At 50.6% G+C, this 16633-nt stretch overlaps 6 protein-coding genes and 2 non-coding genes across 8 annotated transcripts; 6 read left to right on the forward strand and 2 right to left on the reverse strand.

The window, feature by feature from the left end:
* The first annotated feature begins 1719 nt into the window (after positions 1 to 1719).
* Positions 1720 to 3328, forward strand: BDQ94DRAFT_139538 (serine hydrolase domain-containing protein). Its single transcript, XM_026765445.1, has 2 exons — positions 1720 to 2941; positions 2999 to 3328. The coding sequence occupies exons 1-2, from the start codon at positions 1847 to 1849 to the stop codon at positions 3134 to 3136; spliced, it is 1233 nt and encodes a 410-aa protein (XP_026628362.1). The 5' UTR covers positions 1720 to 1846; the 3' UTR covers positions 3137 to 3328.
* Positions 3329 to 3912: 584 nt separating this feature from the next.
* On the forward strand, positions 3913 to 4738 carry BDQ94DRAFT_168364 (SDR family oxidoreductase; the record flags this gene model as incomplete). Its single annotated transcript, XM_026771035.1, has 2 exons — positions 3913 to 4496; positions 4567 to 4738. The coding sequence occupies 2 exons, from the start codon at positions 3913 to 3915 to the stop codon at positions 4736 to 4738; spliced, it is 756 nt and encodes a 251-aa protein (XP_026628363.1).
* Positions 4739 to 4928: 190 nt separating this feature from the next.
* On the forward strand, positions 4929 to 5000 carry BDQ94DRAFT_t95. Its single transcript has one exon. It is a non-coding gene; the product is annotated as a tRNA-Arg (tRNA).
* Positions 5001 to 5646: 646 nt separating this feature from the next.
* On the reverse strand, positions 5647 to 7290 carry BDQ94DRAFT_168365 (uncharacterized protein; the record flags this gene model as incomplete). Its single annotated transcript, XM_026771036.1, has 1 exon — positions 5647 to 7290. The coding sequence occupies one exon, from the start codon at positions 7288 to 7290 to the stop codon at positions 5647 to 5649; it is 1644 nt and encodes a 547-aa protein (XP_026628364.1).
* A 3556-nt stretch (positions 7291 to 10846) lies between these two features.
* Positions 10847 to 13458, forward strand: BDQ94DRAFT_186201 (FAD-binding oxidoreductase). Its single transcript, XM_026775084.1, has 7 exons — positions 10847 to 11456; positions 11513 to 12339; positions 12387 to 12616; positions 12671 to 12852; positions 12906 to 12935; positions 12989 to 13062; positions 13114 to 13458. The coding sequence occupies exons 1-7, from the start codon at positions 11130 to 11132 to the stop codon at positions 13160 to 13162; spliced, it is 1719 nt and encodes a 572-aa protein (XP_026628365.1). The 5' UTR covers positions 10847 to 11129; the 3' UTR covers positions 13163 to 13458.
* Positions 13459 to 13462: 4 nt separating this feature from the next.
* On the reverse strand, positions 13463 to 14756 carry BDQ94DRAFT_139543 (zinc-binding alcohol dehydrogenase family protein). The gene has a single exon (XM_026765446.1). The coding sequence runs from the start codon at positions 14710 to 14712 to the stop codon at positions 13663 to 13665; it is 1050 nt and encodes a 349-aa protein (XP_026628366.1). The 5' UTR covers positions 14713 to 14756; the 3' UTR covers positions 13463 to 13662.
* Positions 14757 to 15662: 906 nt separating this feature from the next.
* Positions 15663 to 16137, forward strand: BDQ94DRAFT_168368 (Dabb family protein; the record flags this gene model as incomplete). Its single annotated transcript, XM_026771037.1, has 3 exons — positions 15663 to 15728; positions 15802 to 15912; positions 15979 to 16137. 3 exons carry the CDS (start codon positions 15663 to 15665, stop codon positions 16135 to 16137), a joined length of 336 nt encoding a protein of 111 aa, XP_026628367.1.
* A 372-nt stretch (positions 16138 to 16509) lies between these two features.
* On the forward strand, positions 16510 to 16588 carry BDQ94DRAFT_t96. Its single transcript has one exon. It is a non-coding gene; the product is annotated as a tRNA-Thr (tRNA).
* The last annotated feature ends 45 nt before the right edge of the window (positions 16589 to 16633 follow it).

Raw genomic sequence — 16633 nt, forward strand, 5'->3', positions numbered from 1 at the left:
CTATCGTCAATCCAAGTACTGAATAAACACTTATGGAGCCTGGACGAGGCCATTCCATGCTGGCAAAATAGGTATGTGGTAGTTGCAATTCAATTTCACCTGACAACAGGTGGTTCATAAGTGCAAAGGGGAATGCTACTGCACGGCATAATTCTCAGGATAAACTGTTGACATAGGAATTTCCCAGTTCATTACTCCAGATATATTTGCTGGCCACTCCAGCATTCGGTTTCAGCGCCGAACAAATCATCCAATAAGAAAAGTTTACAGCATGACGGCATCAGCGGCGGCGCCACGTCGTACCCGTATTCATAAAAACCTTAACATGAATATATGTAGCCCATGAAGTTAATAACAATGTCCTGTAAGTTACACTTTCTTTGCATATTATGACGAAACGCTCTTTACGGGATGAAGCACGTATAGTACCTATCGACGAACGTGATACGGATTTGTAAATGAGAGTCGTTTTGTTGAGTTAAAGCCAATATTCCCCTCTTCCGGGCGCCCGAAGATGTAAGCCTGCCAATGATACCTAAGTGGAATAGCATAGATTCTATTCAGCCTCGAAAAGCCATCTTCTGATACATAGTACGCAGTTATAGCATTTGTCGCGTGCTGACTTGGTATGTTTGAAATAGAATAAAGGAAATAATTCTTATATTGCTTTTTATTGCATAGATAGATAAGTTAGTTTGGCTTTATTATATTATTATCATTCTTCTATTCAACTACTGGATGTGACGCCCTACTGCTACAACTCTTGTTAACAGAGGGAGCTAGATGGCTGCGCTTTGGGCTTCGTTTCTACCCTAATGAACTGGTCGATCTGGAGATCGCCCAGGCCCATCGACTCCTATCCTGGACAGGCTAGGACTTTTCTGAGAAGACAGGAGACTGCGATTATATGTATACTCTAAACCTGGTCCAAATAGATAGTGAGCTGGGTCCTTGGGACATGATAATAGACTTGCACGGGCGCATTTGCACATACTGTTTCAATATAGCAAGTCTCGGTCGGTTTAATTTGTTTCACAAACTGAAATAGCCCCGTCTGTTGGTTGTCTTCTATATTGCTTGGCAGGGGCAGTTCCAGGAGTATCTCTAAAGAAAGATAATGACAATATATCATCAAGGGCGTATGCAGTCCAGGCAATAAAAGATTGAAAAAGCAAAAGGAAAAACATACAACAGAAGGGATTCGCTGGTGGTCACCCACCCAACTACTAACCTCCCGGCGTGTGGCTTAAGTACGGCTGAGCGGACGGGAAGCCCTGTTTTCCACACCCTGTGGTCGTATGTACTTGCTTTGCCTTTGGCTAGAGTTATATAGGACTAAATTACTGGGACCGACCAGACCTGTCATGGTTTTTCCATATTCGAGCACAATGCAATGCCAATACCATGATCATAACCTCACTCATTAGGCTCACGGCTCTAAAGATACGTTGTATTACAACGCAAATGGGTAATGGCCCCAGTCCAAGCAATTGTATGGCCCAATGCTCAGTAAAGAAAGCGCTGGAAATATTTGGTACATGTTGTGTTCTCTGCTAGAAGAATCACTGGTACATGTAGGGGCTAAGAAATCTGTTCCCGTTCCGCAACACCCGCAGCACCCGTACCCCGCCCCCGCCTCCGCCTGGGTTAGTACTTTGTAATGTCTGTCCCACGGCTCTCCAAGATGTGATTGATTACTTTCATCTCTTTGGATCAATTCCCAATCCCGATATTAGCCGCAATATCCGTTACAAGCACCCAATCCGGGTAGATAGGCAATAGTATATAATGCAGATCCTGGGAGTTTATACAACCTACCAGCTCCTCCACCAGTTCACAAGAAAAAATGGTTGAAAAAGGGGAGGCAAATTATCCCGAGGCCCTGTTCGCGAGGCTGGAAGACTCATTGGAGAAGGCCATCGAAGATGGCGTATTTCCCGGTGTGGTAGTGGCAGCGACAAATAAGACTGGATCTCTGCGATATGTTAAGGCTTTTGGGAGATCTGCCTGCAATGACACGGGCGTACCGTTGTCGCCCCAATCCGTTATGGTCTTTGCGTCTATGACCAAGCTTATGACTTGCATCGCGGCGTTGCAACTAGTTGAACGGGAAACTATAAGTCTAGATGATGACGTTGGACCTCTACTTCCCGATCTAGCGCAGTCAAAGATACTTACAGGATGGGACAAGGAAGGCATGCCGCTCCTGAGAGAACGCCAAAATCCGATTACTCTTCGACACCTCCTGACGCACACTGCCGGGACAGGCTACGATATGATGAACTCGGATCTAGCTAGGTTTTCAGCGTGTCGAGGTCGGCACATTAACTCTGGCGAGACGGTCAAGGATAGATTTGGATACCCTTTGACTTACGAGCCAGGGACGAGTTTCGAGTATGGTTGCGGTATCGATTGGGTTGGTCAGCTAGTGGAAAAGCTGTCTGGTCAGGATCTAGAAAATTATATGCAGGATAATATCTGGGGTCCGCTTGGAATACAGGGAATTACCTTCTGGCCAGCAGCTAAGCCAGATATCCGCAATAACCAAATCCGCATGGCAATCAGGGAACCCGACTCAGAACGTGTGACCGACTTCACAGGACGATTCTTAACTGAAGGGGTAACAGAATGCTTTGGTGGCCAAGGTGCTTATGGGGACATGGAGAGTTACTTAGAAATTCTCTTCTCACTACTAGTTGATGACGAGAAGCTGTTGAGTCGGCAGACCACAGAAAAATTGTTCAGCCCGCAGCTGAGCCACTCAAGCAAGCATTCGCTGAATGAATACATCAGAAACCACCCCCCGAATGCGTTCATTGGCATATTCGATACCGAATCCGAATATGACTGGGGGCTCGGCGGCATACTGACCACGCAAGATACGCCGTCGGGGCGACAGAAGGGAACACTAATCTGGAGCGGAAAGCCAAATTTATTCTGGGTATGTCCTCCCAGCCTGCGGATATTATTTATAGGTCCACTGACGTAGCTAAAACAGTTTATTGACCGTGTTTCTGGACTTTGCGGTGTGTTCGGGGTACAGGTTCTCCCTCCCGGAGATGAGAAGATAGGCAAGATGATACAGATATTTGAGAACACGTTGTATAGCGCCCGAGAAACACGGAGGATTGTTTGAGGAGAGTCATTAAAGAGTGGATTATGTCTATATCTAAACAAGATTGTAGTGGATTTGTCACCATTGGTAATGATGGGTTCAGAATTACTAATGCTCTTTGCTTACTGTAATACGTCAGCGCAATTAACATGATATGTCTTGATAAGGGTGTTTCTGAGGCCAAGCATTATTAGTGGACAGTTGCAACCGTAGACTATACTAGGGCTTACTCCAGGTTCCTGCATGCATCTAAATAGCCCCCACTGCGTCAAGCAACTCCATACAACAAGTAATAGGCATAACATAGACTCCTCCATGCTCCAGAACGGCCACAGCTGTAGACATGCACAAAATGCCATGCCATTAGCAGGGACTGCAGTACATATTGACATGCATCGCGAGAGATCCAAGAATGATATTGGCAACATGATGAGGCATCTAGCACAGGACGCCCTTTCCGGTAAGATCCAGTATTGTAATCACCTCATCGCATCATTATCGAATTGGTGTTAGTCGAGTAGCACGGTTCCCCGCTGGTTAAAGCGGAGTACTGCATCATAGCATCTAAGCCGCGCCCTCGACATAGAAGGATCGCAACTATGGTCTACCTATATTAGTGCCTGATTGGTACTATGACACCATAGACATAGAAGATGCATGACAAATGCAGTTCATTTGTTAGACCCTAACACACTAAATAAAGTAACCGGTATTACTACATGTATCCTGTCTAATCCACGACCGATTTACTCTCATCCCGTCCAGCCGTTCTAAAATCCCTATTAGCCGTAAACGTTATGACAGAGTCCAATAACCTCACCTATCTGATCACCGGGGCCAGCCGAGGCATAGGCCGGGGCTTGACAGAAACCTTCCTATCACGATCAAACACGACCGTCATAGCTGCCGTCCGCAACCCCTCCAGCCCCCAAAGCCAGTCCTTATCAAACCTACCCACCGGCCCCGGTTCTCACCTCATCATCGTCAAAATTGACTCTAAAGTCCCAGAGGACCCCGCTACCGCCGTTCATATTCTGCAGCACGAGCACGGCATCAATCATGTGGACACTGTGATTGCGAACGCAGGCATAAGTGATGACTTCTCCCGGGTGGACAGCGTCCCCCTCGACGTCTTCCGTGAGCATGTCGAGGTGAATGGCTTTGGGCCTCTGTATCTCTTCCAGGCGGTCTATCCCCTGCTTCTTGAGAGTGCCCGGCCTACCTTCGTCGGAGTTGGCAGCCCCCTGGGCAGCATTGGTGGGATGGAGCAGCGTCCCTATCCATGTACCGCTTACGGGCCGAGCAAGGCTATACTTCATTGGATAGTTCGCAAAATTCACTTTGAGAATGAGGGTTTTATTAGCTTTGTCGCAGATCCTGGGTGAGTGTATCGGTTGGGACAAATGGGTGAAAGGTCAAGGTTGAAACATACTCATGATTAGGGTGAACAGATTTCCCGACACGGACATGGGGAATGCGAGTGCACGCAAGGTCGGGCTGGAGAGGGCTTTTCAGACAGTTGAGGAGAGTGTTGGTGGCATTGTCAAGCTGATTGATGGTGCCACGCGCGAGTCTGCGGGAGCCCAGTTGCAGGTTTGGGATGGTACCGTTTTTCCCTGGTGAATTCAGTTATTGCTACTATGTACCAGAAACTTTCATTTGGAATCGGTATCAGTAATAGTGAAGCATACTTCAAAATACTTACTGCGTCGGGTTGAACCCCATGAGAAAACCCCGAAGACCAGTGGTGTAAACCAACTGGAAAAATGACTTGGCTCTTATAGCACTAAATAGCACAGTATTTTCAACAATTGGCCTGCTGGCCCAATGGTAAGGCGCTTGACTACGGATCAAGAGATTGCAGGTTCGAGTCCTGCGTAGGTCATTCTTTTTTTATTTTTCAATTGTTCGCCCGGCTTCCCGTAGCTAGTGAGTGGAGAGAGAGCAGTTTGCCTTGTCGCTTTCTTTGGTACTATTCTTTTTCTCAGTCTCATCCACAAATGGTTTCTGTGAAGCCATACTAGTAGGCCGAATGCATCAATACACTCCCAGAGCCAACTTTTATATAATATAATTTGGCTGTACACTCTCCAGTGAAAACTAAAGTAAAGAACAATGCCCAGTCCAAGTACAGTCTAGGTAAGACAGTCATTATTGCTGATAATAATAATTCAACGATACTACTGAAATTACAGAGGGAAAATGGTAACGGAAATATCTATCAACAGGCTTGAATTCAGATTATGACTATGGCAGACTGGCCTGGATCCTCTCAATCTCAGTGTAAGTAGTACTCGTCAAAGAATGACACAAATAATTAGACAATATAATCATGAACGAATGACAGCATTGAACCCATTTCCATTTCCCATCCCAGGTGATATACCTAAACCATTTTGAAAACAATCGATTCCCGGAAGCTCGAGGCAATGTGGTGTCACTCTAGAGCGATCGATCGATACCAACGCCGTAACTCCTGTTCACTTATTAACAACCCTGCAAATATTTCAGGATGAAGAGTGGAAAGTACCTTAAGCAGAGAAGTTCAAGGACGCAGAAGCCTTCGCATTAGCGCTAGCAGAGGCCTCAGCGCTACCACTAACGGAGGCCCCAGCACTAGCGTTGGCATCAGCACTTCCGCTGCCGCTGGCAGAGGCATCGGCATCCGCATCAGCGCTGGCATCGGCATCCGCGCTAGCATCCGCATCTGCATCGGCATCAGCTCCGGCACCGGAATCGTCGCTGTCGTCGCCGCCCGTGGATCCTCCAGCCGTGATGCTGCCGCTGGCGCCACCGAAAGGACCGAGAGAGACGCTGGTGGAGGCACTGACCCAAGTGGTGGTGGCACTGGGAGCTTCCGCAGTCGTAGGAGAAACACCGACGTCAGTATCGTCATCACCGCTGCCAGAGGCTCCGGCACCAAGATCAGCAGAGCCGGATCCGCTACCGCTCACATCACCAGAGGCACTGCCGGAACCACCGAGACCAGCACCCGCACCGAGGCCAGCAGATCCAGATCCAGAGAGACCAGCGGAGCCAGATCCAGAGAGACCGGCACCAAGACCGGCACCAGCGCTAGGGCTAGCACCGACGCTGCCGCTGGGGCTGGCACCAAGACCAGCGCCAGCACCGAGACCAGCAGATCCAGATCCAGAGAGTCCGGCGGAGCCAGAGCCGGAAAGACCAGCACCGAGACCAGCACCAGCAGCGCCGGAGGCACCAGCGCCAGCAGCACCGGTAGCGCTGCCACCAAGACCGGCACCAGCACCAAGACCAGCAGCACCTGAGGCACCAGCACCGAGAGAACCGGTAGCACTTCCTCCAAGACCGGCACCAGCACCAAGGCCAGCAGCGCCGGAAGCACCAGCACCAGCAGCACCAGTAGCACTGCCACCAAGACCAGCGCCCAGACCGGCAGAGCCACCAAGACCGGCGGAACCGCCGAGACCAGCAGCACCGGAAGCACCAGCGCCAGCAGCGCCAGTAGCACTTCCTCCAAGACCAGCACCAAGGCCGGCGCTACCACCGAGGCCAGCGGAGCCACCGAGGCCAGCAGCGCCAGAAGCACCGGCACCAGCGGCACCAGTGGCACTTCCTCCCAGGCCAGCGCCGAGACCAGCGCTGCCACCGAGACCGGCGGAGCCACCAAGGCCAGCAGATCCACCAAGACCGGCACCTAGACCAGCAGAGCCCGAGGCACCAGCACCCGCAGCGCCAGTAGCACTGGCACCAAGGCCAGCATCAGCGCTACCACTTCCACCCAGACCGGCACCCAGACCAGCGCCCAGACCGGCACCCAGGTCAGCGCCCAGGTCAGCAGAGCCACCAAGACCAGCGGCTCCGGACGCACCAGCACCTGCAGCACCGGTGGCACTGGCACCACCGCCCAGAAGGGCACCCAGACCAGCGCTGCCGCTCAGACCGGCGCCGAGGTCAGCACCGAGACCAGCACCAGCACTTCCACTACCGCTGCCGCTACCACCAAGGCTGGCGCCCAAGTCGGCGCCGCCGCTGCCGCTGGCACTGCCACCGAGGCCGAGACTGGCACCCAGGCCGGAGCTTCCCAGGAGGCTACCAGCGCCGCTGAGGAAGGGAAGGAGGCATGGGATGGGGATGGCGGAGACGGTGGCGGCGGTGACGAGGGTCGCAGCGGAGACTCTGTAGAAGCGAACCATTTTGACTGATTGATTTCGGTTTCTGTGATGGTTAGCCCTGTGCTAAGGTGTGGTTGTGTCGAAGGACCAGGAAGTGATGGGAAGCCTACCTTCGAGAAACGGGAATCGAGAAGAACGAGAGTTGAACGGAATTATTGAAAAGTTAAACACAAAGAGCGATACGCCACAGGCGATCTGGAAAGCAAACGAGAGCGAGAGGAAAAAAGAGGAGAAAAGACTGATGAGATGGATGAGGATGGGATGGAAAGAAAGTCAACCTGATGGGCGTGGTGACAGAGGCTATATATGCCTATTTTTCCGTCGCATGGTTCCCGTCTTCCTTTCCCGCATCGCGGAGGAGAGCCATGGCTGTCTCCCCATGGATAGGGGCCCGTGAAACCGCGGTGGTTTGATAGTGGCTGCTCGTGCCAGTGTAGAGTTTCTAAGAAAAGCGTCCATGGCCTGGTTCGGACCTGCCAAGCATCTTAGTGAACCGGAGAATGAACCATCATCTGGGTTTTCCGACGGGCACGGACTTGGTTGGGAGTGGATCTGGTTAGGGACGACGGGCTATCCTGGGACTGGAACATCTGCACTGATCACAAAGGGCACAGAGCCGGCAGTCTATCGGGATTCAGAGCTCCGAATCGGGAAGGGAAGACCGGCTCATAACCTGGCCGGTCTCGCTGCGTCGAAACGCGCTAGAAGTGAGACCCAGGGATCGGGATGGAGAGGTTTTGATCGGGTTCGAGAAGGTCAATGCTCGAGTTTAGTTGGTGACCTGGATTAGGGGCCGATGATATTAGGTTATCCATAGTAAGTAGATGCATTGATCGCATATGAGTAGAGGGACGAGAACGAAAGCACCAAACGAGCCACTGTTGATGCCTGAACAGTACTACTGAGTACCGGATAAACGTAAATTCCTTTACTGCAATAGTAGATGCAAGACGGGCTGGAGAGCAGTGGAGGTGTATCAAGATCGCGACCCCTGCACCAGCGATCTGCAGCTCATGTTTGGAGTTTGCCCGAAGATGGGGGGATCGGCTGGTTCTTCCGGACGTTGCGGATGATCCTCGGAACTGACCCCGTTTAGACTTCCAATGTCCTTTTCTGATCGGCAGGCAACGCCAACTCAACTCTCCAAGATTATTCAATCACTTACTTTACCTCTCATCTACAGCTTCGACTCTAAACAGTTCCTGTGTATTTTCAATTGCCCGTACTATACAGAGTACTATGAAGCACGAATCTCTCCCCCCTCCCCCTATTCTTCGGTCTAAGAATAGCCATCCAATGAAGACCCGCTGTTTCGAGCCAAACCCTATTTTGGCCTCGTCTCACCCTGAAACCCCACCGTTCGCTCGACCTCGACTTCCCAACTTTGGGGAGCTCTTTGCACCCTCTCTCTAGTCTACAAAAGCTAAACTTGAATCGGAAATGGTGTCCGTTTCCAGGAACCACCATACAGACCCCGAGCAGCGAACCCGCGACCGCTGAAGCAGCCTAAAATTCCCGAGACCAATAATGAACCCCTAAATAAGAGGGTCTAACTGCATAGTCCCCTCCGGCCTATCCACATGGAAGCTTAGCACGCAAGAAAGAAGCACATTAGTTTACAACTCTCACAGTCTTCGATGTAGTCGGAAGGTGGTGCCGACACTCGACTGGGGCTTTACCTTTTTCCCCTACGGCTGACCCTCAAACTTTCTACTGGCTAACTTCTTTCCCTCGAAACATACCAACTGCTGCTCCTTTCACTGCACCCCAACCACGATGGCATTTTGCCGGGTCTGAGTGTTTCATGTCCCAGTTACAACACTGGGAAGACGGGGAAAACGCGGGAATTTTTATCCACTGCCTCCATCGCAAAAGTCGAAAATAGAATCAATGTCTCCGTATCGGCCGTCTGCCATGGCCATAATCGCGGAGTGTGGGCGTCGTATCGAGAACAACATCTATTCGAATCAATGGTGTGATATCGAGTGACAGATCTGCCGTGCTTTGCTAAGAATAGGTCATGGTCGGAATATGAGGTTGGGGTACGGAGTACACGGTCTACCATCCCTAGTATGTCTGCCCACTTCGGCGGAAGAGTGCTTTTACCCCATTGTAATGGAAAAATCGGCTTCTTACTGCCCTCAGGGTTCCCTGTTGATTGGGTCTCTATCTTCAATTGGATATAGCTCATGGCTCGATATGTTGTCTCCGAGATACGAAAGAAGCAGAACCCGATTGAAGGCCTGGTTCAACGATCTAGACTGCTGGATCGGCGAAAATTCTGCATCTTGCGGGAAAAGGCTGTCTGAGTTTATTCTACCTCGTAGGGGTAGACGAAGCATCGATCAGCGATGAATAACTTTGGTATCGGAAATGAGCTTCCGATTACCTAACTGTCTATGCTACGAGGACTTCGGACTCATGATTGAGGTGATATACTCAGCCATGAGTATGCCGGGCTTGTTGGGTATTTGGCAATATTCTGCGAGTATTGGTGATTATGACGAGTTGCCTCACCAAATAGCGAATCGACTTGTTGTTGATGGCAACACGTACGCTATAGACCATTTGAGTTCATTCCCTGTTTTCAAGTGGCAGATCTACATATGAAGCATGAGATATGGTGCGATCACAGCCACACATAGCTCAAGGCAATTCCTGGCCTTTGATTACGGTTGATTGAGAAAAGCTATCACACTGAGGGAGCTGTGGCTACGAAGATACAGTCTCTTTTGTTAGACGACCGTAGTGAATGCAGAATGTCTGTCTGATCAACCCATTGTACTGTAGACAACGTTTGCCACTTTATGCATTGCAAATTCTTTTTCTCGAAGATTCATCTTATCAGCATCGCCCTTGCTCTCCGCCCCTTAGCTTATTACTGACGCCAAACTTGCACTCTCGTTCTAATCTTGATCTTTTGTTATCACATCCAGTCCGCTAGTGATTCCTCTATCCAATGTCTTCAGCGGTCGTTCCCACGGCGTAAGCATACCTATTCCTAACTTAGATCAAAGGAGTAATCACCAAATTGCTGAGAGGTATCCTGACCCAGATCTTCCATGAACTGACAGTATCAGAATTAGACAGCTCAAAGTTAACTGTGGCCTGGTCCGACATGCTCTGATACGGTGCCAGCGGCTATTGTTTGCTATCCACAGTCCCATCGCACCTGATACCTTTTAGCCCTTGTTAATTCTATAGACTACAGAGTTCTCGTACGGATCGGAAGGCATCTTTGGGGCTTTTGACGACGTATCATGTTCCGCTACCCAGTCTTTCGTGGAACCAGGTCAAGAAATGGCCTCTTTCGCCAATACAACGCACAGCAAAACTTGCGCCATTCCTGTTATTAGGTGTCAGGCAAACAGAATCCACATTCCTACCACTCTAGAAGCGACCAGACTCTCATCTGCTGCCAGACTGCTGGTCCATCACGTGACTTGCATTGATTTCCCCGCGTTTTCCGGCCCCATCCCAATTAGGCAGTACAGCAGCCGATCCCCCCTTCACCGTCAGCCGCAGACGATGATGACTGCTACAACTCTTCAATCCCAATCAGTGCATTGACTTTGAGAGCACGGCTTATTGGGTGTGACTGGGCACCGTTGGTCACCTTAACAATTCATCTTCCACAGATTCAGAGCCCTATGACACTCGTCAATCAATAACCAAAGAATAGTTCGCTTCTAGAAGCCTGTGATCACCCTGCATGATCCCCCAACGACCCTGAAGATCCCGATAATCTCATCAAACCTCGGATACCCAGTAAGGCGAACCACGGACCATTCCAAATTTTGTTCGTCGATCCTCAACGGGTGAAATTTGACTTCCCATTTATCAGACCACATCACCCAGCCATGAAGGCCTGGCAAACCAACTATTACTACCTTCGTGCCTGCGGGCGGCGATCATCATCAAACGCCTGGAGTGTCGCCCAACGACCATCCTCACTAAGAGTCAGGGGGAGATATCAACATCGAGCAAACTATGCAACTAATCCGCAACACCCCCCGAGGCAGCAGTCGACCACGTTGCCCATCCTGGGGACGATTGTCGCTACCGCGGCTGTCACGCTCCTTGCGTCTGAGGCTTGGCGCGGAAGGACGGCCAACAGTCCCGAAGATGCTATTAGAGATGTGCAGTCCGGATCATCTAAATATGCGGATGTTCCGACGATGCTTCGGGTATGTAGCACATTTGCAGCTTAACATGGAGACTACGCATTAATCGCGAGCCATAGGCCGTCGAGGAGATAAAGACAATTATCGGACCTGATAATGTAAGCGTGGACGCCGACGACATTGAACTTCACGGATACTCCGAATGGTCCACGTCCAACACCACCGCACGACCAATTGCAGTCCTCAGTCCAGCCACGACAGAGGAAGTATCCGCGATCGCTAAAATATGCACCAAGTACAAAGTTCCCATGGTGCCTTTCGGCGCCGGATCAAGCGTCGAAGGGAACTTCGCTGCTCCTCACTCGGGTGTCTGTATCGACCTGTCACGGATAAACAGGGTCATTGAGCTGTACGAGCAGGACATGAACGTGACGGTTCAAGCAGGTGTGCGATGGACCGATCTAAACGAGGAGATCAAGTCTACTGGGCTGTTCCTACCCATGGACCCCAGCCCTACTGCGTATGTGGGAGGAATGGTCGCGACCAATTGCAGTGGCACGAATGCTATGCGCTACGGGACGATGAAGGACTGGGTGGTTAATCTCACTGTCGTGCTTCCGGATGGTACAGTGATCAAGACAAAACGGCGACCGCGCAAGTCTTCTGCTGGGTATAATCTGAATGCACTCTTTACTGGATCGGAAGGGACACTGGGGATTATCACCGAGGCTACGCTCAAACTTGCGATCATTCCTGAGGACAGTAGTGTTGGGATTGCCACATTTCCCACGGTCGGTGATGCAACGGCCGCAGCATCGAAGTTGATCCGTGATGGGGTTCCCCTCGCTGCGTTGGAATTCATGGACGACGTACAGATGAAGATCATCAACCAGAACGGTGGTGCAGGTGGGAGATTCTGGTCCGAAGCCCCAACACTCTTCTTGAAGTAAGATCAATATTGGCTGGTATTGCAATAGTCAGCTGACAGTCAAGGTTCACCGGATCCCGCACCGCGATTGACGACAGCGTCCAACGCACGAAATCCATCCTAACCAACAACAAGGGCAATGAGCTAGTGTTCGCAAAGTCCCGAGAGGAAGGCGATAACTTGTGGTCTGCGAGGAAGCAGTCCCTCTGGGCCATGCTGGCTGTGAGACCCGAAGGAACCGAAATCTGGTCTACGGATGTGGCTGTACCGATCTCGCGACTGGCTGAGATCGTTGGTAGGTGGACAACGAGCAGGATTATCGATCAACAAGTATTGACGTGATCTCCAGAGCTATCAAAAGCCGAGTCCAGTAATTTGGGCCTGTTCTCCACGGTTCTAGGACATGTCGGAGACGGCAACTTTCACCAAGCTGTGATGTACAATCCCCAGAGTCCCGAGCAATATCAGGCTGTCAAGGCGTGCGTCTCGAGAATGATGAAACGGGCGCTTGAAATGGAGGGAACTGTATCTGTAAGTGTTATCGTTCCTAAGTGGTCTTTCGAACGGGTGTCTGACTGTAACAGGGCGAACATGGCATCGGATTAGGAAAGAAGGTCAGCAATCTATTAGTCCAGCATCTCACATCCCCAACGCTAACATGCACCAGGCCTATCTCGAGGAGGAACTCGGTACACCGACGATGCAACTAATGAGAGGACTGAAACGCAGCGTTGATCCTCAGTAAGGTTACCTGTGTTGCCCATCTGACAATTGCTTACTAATCAGTTCTAGCTGGCTCATGAACCCCGGAAAGGTCTTTGACGAGCACTTTGAAGGATAGAATCGTATTTTCCCAGTTTGGGGCTCAATGTACACCCCAAAACATGATGGCATGATCTTGAGGCTGCAGTAAACACCTCGGCACAAGTCTAGGTGACAGTGTAGGTTTCAAGAGATCCGTGTGGATCGATCCACACCTGATTGCTAAGCAGAATGGAGCGATATTGATTACATACGATCCTCATAGTCTACCTCATCGATGAATTTACGTAGCAACCTCCAAGCGAGTAGTAAATGCATGCGCATTGCAACTGACTGGTGACAGATCAGGCCAACCACGGGTTGCCCCGGGCAGCGATTTCCGCATATAGTTTAGTTTCCGCTCAGCAATTAGCACATCCCACCCCCACCGCGCCAAGGCAGCGAGAATCACAACCAGATGAAGTTCTACAGGCGGAATCTAATCCTAAACCGGCAGGCAAAGTTGGCAGCTAGGTGTTTGAAGATCATAATCCATTCCCATTATCTTAATACACAACTCTCACTGCACAGCTCCCTTATCTAAGGAGTCTCCGCAACATTGTAGACCAGCTTCTCACCACTGACCTTATCAGCCTTGAGCAGCTGCAACCCCTCCAACACACCCTTCAATCCCTCCCCACGCACACTAGGCCGATGCACCTTGATCTTGCCCTCGGCCAACAACTTCTGCGCAATATCCCAGAACTTCGCAGCAAACTCCTTATCCTCGGGCTTCGCGGGGAACGGCGTCTCACCAAACATGAACTCCTCACCCACAGCAGTATACGCCAGGGTCCAGCGATCATTGACATTGGCACGCTCAATCCCCACAGCCAAAAGCGCACTGTACTCACCACCCTCGGTAGAAATAGCCTCATCACAGAACTTGGCACTAGCCTCCAAGGAAATCGTATCCAGCACCAACTTCAGCTTGTTATCCGTAGCCTTCCGGATCTCCGCAGCCGCATTCGGCGCATTGTAATCAAACACCTCATCGGCACCCAGACTCTTCACCAGGTCGAAGTTCCTCGGCGAGCACGTAGTCAGCACCTTGTATCCAGACAACTTGGCGAACTGGATCGCCAGGGTTCCTGTCGCCGTCGAGCCACCGTAGATGAGGATCGGGCCTGCGTTGCCGCCCTTGGCAGGCTCGGTAGGCAGCTCGAGCTTCAGACTCTGGTACAGGGCTTGTCCAACGGTGGTGATACCCACGCCGAGCGTGGCGGCGTCCTGGAAGCTGAGGTTATCCGGGATGTGCATCTGGATGTCGCCCTTGGCGACAATGTATTCGGCAAAGGTGCCGTCTTCGGGCTGCACGGCGTTGGCGCCGTGGACGAAGCCGCACACCCGGTCACCCTTCTTGAAGGGCTTCTTGACGGCCGGACCGACTTCCTCCACGATACCGGCGTAGTCGCAGCCGACGAGGACGCCGGTGGGGGCCAGGAACTCGATGTGCTTCCAGTCGGTGGGGTTCAGGGCCACGCTGACGGTCTTGATGAGGATGTAGTCGTCGCGGAGCTTGGGGATGGGGCGGTCGGTGACCAGGTCGCCCTTCTTAGGGGCGGTGACGGCGATGGCTTTTTGGGGCATGGTGATGGATGTGGTGTGGGTTGCTTGGTTTGATTGAGTGAGTATGAGGAATTTTTGTAGTGAGGGAGGAGGGGAGGGGATATCCTATATATGCATTTCTGGTATCAGCAGTCAGAAGCACCAAGAAGGCGGTGGAATGGAAGTGGCTGAATGTAACACCCCTCCTCACCCTCCTTTTGTTTGTCGATGACAAATGCAACTTGTGAGATCATCGTGTGTTTTTGTCTTCTCCACTTGGGCCCACTGGCTCCCGGGAGGGACGCCGTTGGTTCTACGCTGGATGGGAGCCAGCTCATTAGGTTGTTGCCAGTAGCCCGGAACCGGAATTAGCGAACTCTAATGCTGCAATGTAGTACTTCGGCGGTTGATAGTTGATTTGCCGGTGCTCTTGGGGAAGGAACAGGTTATCGTGTTGCTAACGATAGTGTGTATAGTATATGCAATCTCTACTGGTTAGGTGGCATCGATCCCAGGAGGGCGTCGATCGAGCTGCCGAGACTATCTTATCGTGGCTAATACTAGTGTGCAATTGAGTGCTGACTGCTAAGAAGGAAGATTCCTTTTGTCAGGGCCAATGGACGCAACTAGACTGTTGGGGTATCATTGAGTTTTAGCCTATTTTCCGAAAGGAGTTTAGATCCCGCTCCGCGCAGATATGCAATCCCGGAGACCCTCCCCAGGACACTAGCAGTAAGCACTGCAATGTAGGATGATCGCAGGATCAAAGGGTCCAGAAATTTCCATTCTGCTGACATATTCACCTTGAGGGATTTCTTTGCGTAAATCTGTAACTTGCTGATTAATGGACATCTTGGTTCTCCTCGAGGAGAGTATTCTACGAGATGGTTGAGTGGCATTTCGAATTTCCGGGAATAAATAGATAGCACTACTAGATACACGGGTCTCTTTCTCTTCTATCATCATACTAGGTAATCTCACAGCTTAGCAAGATGCAGGTCACTCACATTGTCCTACTCCAATTCAACCCCGACGTTACTCCCGAGGTTAGGGAGAATGTGCGTTTGTCCTACACCTCTTACCACACCTTATACCGCCAGATCCTAGACTTCTGACTCGATTCTCGTATAGGTCGCAGCCCAGGTCAGGGGCCTGCGTGAATCATGCATTCACCCCGAAACTGGCAAGCCGTACATCGTTTCCATGAAGGCCGGCGCTGATGTCTCGATCGAGGGGCTGCAGGTGCGTTTACTTCTAAGCTTTTGATCTTATGACTCGTAGACGTGACTGCTAACCTTATCTGAATAGAACGGCATCAGCCATGCATTTGTCTCCGTTTTCGAAAATACCGAGGATCGCGACTACTTTGTGCACAAGGATCCGGCGCACATTGCGCTTGTGCAGAATGTCAAGCATCATCTGGCTAAGGTTCAAGTCGTGGATTTTGTTGATGGGAAGCTTATTTAGATGTATTCTACTGTGTTTCGATGGTCCAATGGCTTTCAGTCGTACTATACAAATTTTGCACAGGAGTAATCGGGGTAGTTATTGAAATCAGCGGTTAGTGTACGAGCAAGAATATATATAACCCTGGTGGGGTATATTGGGTCGAAACGTGCAAAACAAAATGCGAGTAAAATGAGGGAACAGATGATAATATAAGTTCTCCAAAATACTGAACATAAAGATAGACATATTAAAGCATATCAAAGTGCCCTATAACCGTTTCTTAGGCGAAAGATGCCCGATGCTTGACCACAATGACTACGATGGGCTGTGAGATGACATAGTAATACAGCGTCCTTCATTATCCAGAACCTAGCGGCAGATTAATAATAAGCCCTTGTAGCTCAGTGGTAGAGCGCTTCACTCGTATCATGTCATGAAGAGGTCCGCGGTTCAATCCCGCGTGGGGGCATTTCTTTTTTCATTTTCTCGGGTAGCCAGCCTCCTTTAGCTTTTG

The sequence above is a fragment of the Aspergillus welwitschiae genome (assembly GCF_003344945.1).
Source record: "Aspergillus welwitschiae strain CBS 139.54b unplaced genomic scaffold BDQ94scaffold_9, whole genome shotgun sequence".
Lineage (NCBI taxonomy): Eukaryota > Fungi > Ascomycota > Eurotiomycetes > Eurotiales > Aspergillaceae > Aspergillus > Aspergillus welwitschiae.